We start from the raw sequence: 5,604 nt of genomic DNA on the forward strand, positions 1-5,604 counted from the left end.
GACGAGACGATCGGTGCCAGAAGTTTCGCTTCCTGCAGCCGCGCTCGACGCCCCGCGACTTACAGCGATGTGCTCAAAGCCATGCTCCAAGCAGCAGTCGTTCATGTTCTCGAGCACCATGTCGGGCGACGCGCGGTTGGCGACGGCGACCAGCACCTCGAGGCCATGCTCTCGCGACGCAATGGCCTCCATGACCGACTGCGCATGGCTCCACGAGGCCTTCTGCGTCGCGTCCCACACAAGCAGCAGGCCTTCGTACGGCGAAAGGTCCTCTGGTACGTCGTGCGCCGCTTCGGGCACGTGGAACGCGATCGGCGCCGAGTAGTACTTGGTCACGAGCGTGTGCGCAAGCACGGCGTGGTCATCGGCCTTGGCCCACTCGGCAGCATCCTGCGCTCCGCCTGCGGCGACGACGGCCTCGACGATATGCTTCTTGCCCACTTGGGCGCTGCCAAGCACGAGGACGCGGCTCATGCTGGTCGAAATCTGGAAGCTGCTGGCAGGGCGAAGCCTCCGAGACTTTATATATTCACGAGTTTTTCACACTCTTTATTTCACCGTGTTTGATTGGTGGTAAATACGTGCGGTCGGCTGTTGCAAGCAGCCACCAGAATCGATCCGCCCAGAAGGGGTTGAGCTATCGAGCAACTGATCCTAGGCGCGGTGTTTGTGGCTGGCGTGATATGCTCTCGAAACGCACAAGCGTGCTGCGAAGGTACCAGTATGTGACACCACCATAAAAAACCTTCCAAAGTGAATATACCACCGACGCCACACGCCCCCATCCGGATATGCAGGATCATATCCGGACTTCGCGATGCGATCTGCCGTGTCCTGGACAGGCGGGAAGGACTGCGCGATGGCGCTGTACGAGGCCAAGGCTGGCGGCCACGACGTTGCGCTTCTCGTGACCTTCGCGCCAGAGAACCCGAGCTTCCGCGCCCACCCGATCCCGCTCATGGAGGCGCAGGCGGCGGCCATCGGGCTGCGCCATATCTTCCTCACGATCCGCCCGCCCGACTACAATGGCAGCTACGAGGCCGCGCTGCGACGCCTGCAGAACGACCATGGCATCGAGTGCCTCGTCACGGGCGACATTGACTTCATTGGCACGAGCACGAGCAACTATATGACCGATCGGTGCGCGGCCGTGGGCATGGCGATCCTCACGCCGCTCTGGCAACGGCCGCGAGAAGCGCTAATGCACCTCGTTCTTGAGCGCGACTTTCACGTCGTGTTCTCGTGCGTCAAGGAAGCGTCGTTCCGAGATGCTGCCGCGTGGCTCGGGCGACGCATCACGCGCGAAGCACTGCGAGATCTGTGCGCCCTCCACGCTTCCGACGGCGTCGACGTCTGCGGCGAGAACGGTGAGTACCACACCATGGTGCTGCACGCACCCTACTTTTCTAGCCGCGTGTCGCTGCCCAGTACGTGTTCGATCGAGTCGAAAGACGGTCTCAGCTGTCTGCGCCTCGAGGCTGCGCCGACGCTGCAGAAACTCGTAGAAGGGTCGACGTGCAACCTTGGGTCGTAGCTCCCATACAGTGTGTAGCGTTTACGTGATGCAAGAGAGTTTGTTCGATTGGGGTAGCCGCGTGTGGTCGCCATGGTTGCCGTCTTCTCGCATGCACGAACACACCCAAGATCTGTGTCGTTGTCGTGGGTTCGAGCCTCGTCTCCTACAATCCAGCAACACGTTGCAGACGCCTGCACCACCGGTCTACGACAACGGTACCAACGACAACAGTACCAGCGCTAGCGTTCTCACCGATAGCCCACGACATCATTTGCGTCATGACGACCGTGCTCTCAAGTCGCGACGTGGTCGGGCTCATCACATGCTTCCACGATGGCCTTCCACAGCCTCTCTTGGTCACGTTTATGTGCATCTGCGCCAAATCAACAAGCTCGTTCGCATCGGCTCAATTTGGCTCGGGTGCCGCGCTGCGTGCTTGCGTATCGCGCCACCGCTCGACGTCTGGGCTTCACAACAGCTCCATCGTCGTCGCCCTCAGCGGTCTCCATGAATGTGATGGACTATGTGGTGGCCACTGGTCAATTCGGCGCGCTGCTCTTCCTTCACCTTACCGGGTATATGTACCTGCTCGGTCTGGGCCATGAACGCGGCGGCCGAGCATGGGCACATTGCGATCGTCCGCTTCCTCCACGACCACCGACGCGAGATTTGCACGGTGGACGCGATGGATGCTGCGGCCAAGCACGGCGACCTTCTCGGGATTCTGCATTACCACCGACACGAAGGCTGCACGTCACTGGCACTGAACGCGGCGAGCACCACTAAGCACCAGAACATCGTCGACTTCCTCCACACGCACCGAGAGAAAGGTGGCGCGTCGCGAGCCATGGACGGCGCACGGGCACGTTGGCATTGTGCAGCTGCTGCACGCGAAGCGGCATGAAGGATGTTCACATCGGGCGATCGAGGACGCAGCCATGCGCGGCCACCTCGACGTCGTCCGCTTCCTTGATCGCCACCGACGCGAAGGCAGTCGGTCGCTCTGTCGTGGCCTACGTGCTGCCGCTCGTAGAGGCCGTGCCGCCTGATGCAATGGACTTTGCAATGGCGAGATCGAGACGCTTCGCGTGTTGCCTGCGGCCAACGCGCCGTGCACGCAGCGGGTGCTGACGTGGGCGGCGATGGCGGGCCATGTTCACGTTGTCGCGTTCCTGCGGCAAAACCGGAATGAAGGCGATGCGAACGAAGCGCTTGCGACGGCGTTGCGCATGGGCATGGACCGTGTCGCGGTCAGGCTCCAGGCAGCGTCCGCGGCGGTCGTCGGGCACTGAAGCGACATTGACTACCTCGGGTTTAGCGTGAGTAAAACGCGGGCACCGTCCCGTCTCAAGACATTCCTTCTTGTGCACAGATTGTCTTTTGTCCTGTGGACCACAAGACCTCGTTACACTGTTCGAATCGTCGAGCGAACCGGTCATGGCCATGCGCGATTACCTCGAGACGTTTCTCGACGCCGTCGGAGGCGCGAGAGAGTGCCACGTATTCCTACCACCGCGCACCGCTCGCCATCCAGCGTCGGACGTCTACCATTCAAAAGACATCCTGGTCCAATTGCAAGACAGCTTTTGTGCATTCACGACGAGGCTGGGACAATGCACCTGTGCATGCTATGGATCTGCGTGGTGCACCGGTGTACGCGCGTCCAGGGATCTGGCAGTCTTTGGCAACAGAAAGCGGCAGCACTACCTCCATCGTGACGCCTCTTTACCATGACACCAAGCAGCCTCCCTCCTAGGTACTACTAGTACGCAGGCCGGTTGATGGCAGCGGCAACAGGGGTAGGGCTGCACGTGGCTTCCCGGGCCTTCGGTGGGTCGCGTCGTACTGTATGCGGATCTCGGCATCCGGACTCATGCTGCAGGTGCGCAAGGTCGCGCGGGGCCGACGCTGCTTCTCCATGTACGTGCCCGCGCACGAGGCGCCGGACGACGACGCCATGAGCAAGCTGCAAGAGATGCTGTATCATGCATCCAAGGTCGTCGTGCTCACAGGCGCGGGTATCTCGACCGAGAGCGGGATCCCCGACTACCGCTCCAAAGGCGTCGGGCTCTACGCCCGCTCCAACCACAAGCCGATCGAGCACCGCGACTTTATGAGCCACGAAGCCGTACGCTTGTATCTCTCGTCCTATCTTCGTAAGGCGCACACATGGCACTAGGTGCGGCAGCGGTACTGGGCGCGCAACTACATGGCCCGCCACCAGTGGCAAGGCGCGCAGCCCAATGCCAACCACGTCGTCCTCGCGCAGTGGCAGCACGACTCGCGGTACGGCCCAATCCTCCTCCTCCTCCTCCTTGTCTCATAGTCGGTGTGCAGGGGCGACGTTCGCATCGTGACGCAAAACGTCGACCGGCTGCATCAGAAGGCCGGCGCACGCGACGTCATTGAGCTCCATGGCTCCATGGACGAAGTGCGCTGCATGAACCCGGCGTGCGACGCGCCCGCGATGGCCCGCGAAGACTTTCAGGTCGTCCTCGACGCCCTCAACCCAGGGTTTGTCGAGAAGGTGCAGGCCGACAACGAGACGCTGGCAAATGCCATGCAAGTGCGACCGGACGCCGACATGTACCTCTCGACCGTACGACGACTCTGCAAGATAGCCGCAGGACTCGACGCTTTGTTGGCTATTACTAGGAGATGGAGCGGCTCTTCCATGTGGCCCACTGCCCATTATGTCGCATCGGGTTTTACAAGCCCAACGTCGTCTTCTTTGGCGACTCGGTCGCGCCGGCTACCGTGCAGCAGGTCATCTTCATTCATTACCTCGAAAGACGCTGACGCGGTGCAGTAGATCTACCATGACGTCGACACAGCGGACGCGATGCTGGTGCTCGGGTCCTCGCTGCATGTGTTCTCGGGGTACCGCTTCCTCCTCCGCGCCAAAGACGCCCACGTGCCGATCGGGATTGTCAACATTGGCCCGACGCGCGGCGACGGCCTTGCGACGGTCAAGGTCAACGCCAAGTGCAGCAGTGTCCTGAGCGAGCTGCACTTGGTCTAGTTGTAGATAGCAAGCGCGTTGAAAGACTAAAAAACACACGCAAGAAGAGACGAAGTAGAGGCTGCGTCTTAAGACATGAGCGTCGAGGTGTCTACTTGATCTCGGGGAAGAGCATCTTGCGGATCGTCGGCTTCTCGTCGTAGTTGACCGTCATCAAGCGCCTAGACATGTCCATCATCATCTCTCTGCTTGGATTGTCGAAACGTACGTGTCGAGCGTGTTGTCGCACACGATCTTGCCGTTCTTGGCGACGAGCGTGACGCCGCCGGCGCTGTGCGAGGGCGGCATGAGCTTTTCATCTTTGCAGACCGTGAGCTTGGTGTGCATGTCGACGCCAGCTTCCTGCTTCATGATGGCAGCATAGTTGGCCGCGATCTCCGGGACCAACGACTCGATCATGTGCACGTCCTTGCTGCGGACCGCGAGCATGACCTCGGTTTCGTGGAGCTTGATCAAGCCCTACGGAGCATAGGATGACGATAGAATGACGATGAGACGGTGGTGATGTATGTGTACCTGGACCGAGAGGTCGCGGAGCAGCGTGCGGTACGCGCCTTCGTGCTGGGCGACCTCGCCGCAGCGCGCCTTGCCCTCGGCGATAAGCGACTGCAGGAGCTCTTCGCGGGCAATCATCTTCTTGCGGCGCGACGCGCCAATCTCGGCCGAGCGGGCGCTACGCGTGCGTGTCAATCGCCATTTACAACCACGGCGTGTACATGCGCTTGTTGATCTCGCGTTCCTTTTCCTTGCGCGCGTACTCTTCCTGAATCTTGACCTTGGCGTTGTGCACGAGCATTTGCTTCTCGAGGTTGAAATCATGCTCCGTCTACCAAGGTCATTTCGCCGCGCTGGCCATGACGTCGCCGACGCGAGGTACCTTGATGCGGATCTCGTTGGCCTTCTCTTGCGCTTCCTGCAAGATGAAGTTCACCATCTGCTTGATTTGGCGGTCCGCATCGCTCGAGTTCATCGTCGTCGTCTTCGCGCGGCAAGCCGGATCCTTGGAAAATGACTAAGACAAGAGGCTGGGAACCCGCCCCATACGAAAACGCCATCGATCGCTTCG

The 5,604-nt window shown here is 60.6% G+C and overlaps 5 protein-coding genes across 5 annotated transcripts in view; 3 read left to right on the top strand and 2 right to left on the bottom strand.

Annotated features, from left to right (window-relative positions):
• SPRG_22288 (hypothetical protein) overlaps positions 1-474 on the bottom strand; it is a gene marked incomplete at both ends in the record, with an annotated part of 851 nt that extends 377 nt beyond the window's left edge. Inside the window, one exon of the mRNA XM_012350946.1 lies at positions 64-474. Within this exon, the coding sequence (XP_012206336.1) occupies positions 64-474 (411 nt within the window). The remainder of the gene's footprint in view (positions 1-63) is intronic.
• Positions 475-859: 385 nt separating this feature from the next.
• On the top strand, positions 860-1,534 carry SPRG_11888 (hypothetical protein; the record flags this gene model as incomplete). The annotated part of the gene is made up of 1 exon (XM_012350938.1): positions 860-1,534. One exon carries the CDS (start codon positions 860-862, stop codon positions 1,532-1,534), a length of 675 nt encoding a protein of 224 aa, XP_012206328.1.
• Positions 1,535-2,117: 583 nt separating this feature from the next.
• SPRG_11889 (hypothetical protein) lies at positions 2,118-2,808 on the top strand (the record flags this gene model as incomplete). Its single annotated transcript, XM_012350939.1, has 3 exons — positions 2,118-2,353; positions 2,446-2,545; positions 2,590-2,808. 3 exons carry the CDS (start codon positions 2,118-2,120, stop codon positions 2,806-2,808), a joined length of 555 nt encoding a protein of 184 aa, XP_012206329.1.
• A 557-nt stretch (positions 2,809-3,365) lies between these two features.
• On the top strand, positions 3,366-4,617 carry SPRG_11890 (hypothetical protein; the record flags this gene model as incomplete). Its single annotated transcript, XM_012350940.1, has 5 exons — positions 3,366-3,644; positions 3,696-3,802; positions 3,854-4,115; positions 4,172-4,282; positions 4,329-4,617. 5 exons carry the CDS (start codon positions 3,366-3,368, stop codon positions 4,536-4,538), a joined length of 969 nt encoding a protein of 322 aa, XP_012206330.1. The 3' UTR covers positions 4,539-4,617.
• Positions 4,544-5,604, bottom strand: SPRG_11891 (ATP synthase subunit). The gene is made up of 5 exons (XM_012350941.1): positions 5,416-5,604; positions 5,255-5,364; positions 5,055-5,211; positions 4,747-4,997; positions 4,544-4,699 (listed from the first exon to the last, which is right to left on the bottom strand). The coding sequence occupies exons 1-5, from the start codon at positions 5,506-5,508 to the stop codon at positions 4,630-4,632; spliced, it is 681 nt and encodes a 226-aa protein (XP_012206331.1). The 5' UTR covers positions 5,509-5,604; the 3' UTR covers positions 4,544-4,629.

This window comes from Saprolegnia parasitica (genome assembly GCF_000151545.1).
Source record: "Saprolegnia parasitica CBS 223.65 unplaced genomic scaffold supercont2.71, whole genome shotgun sequence".
Classification (NCBI taxonomy): domain Eukaryota; phylum Oomycota; class Saprolegniomycetes; order Saprolegniales; family Saprolegniaceae; genus Saprolegnia; species Saprolegnia parasitica.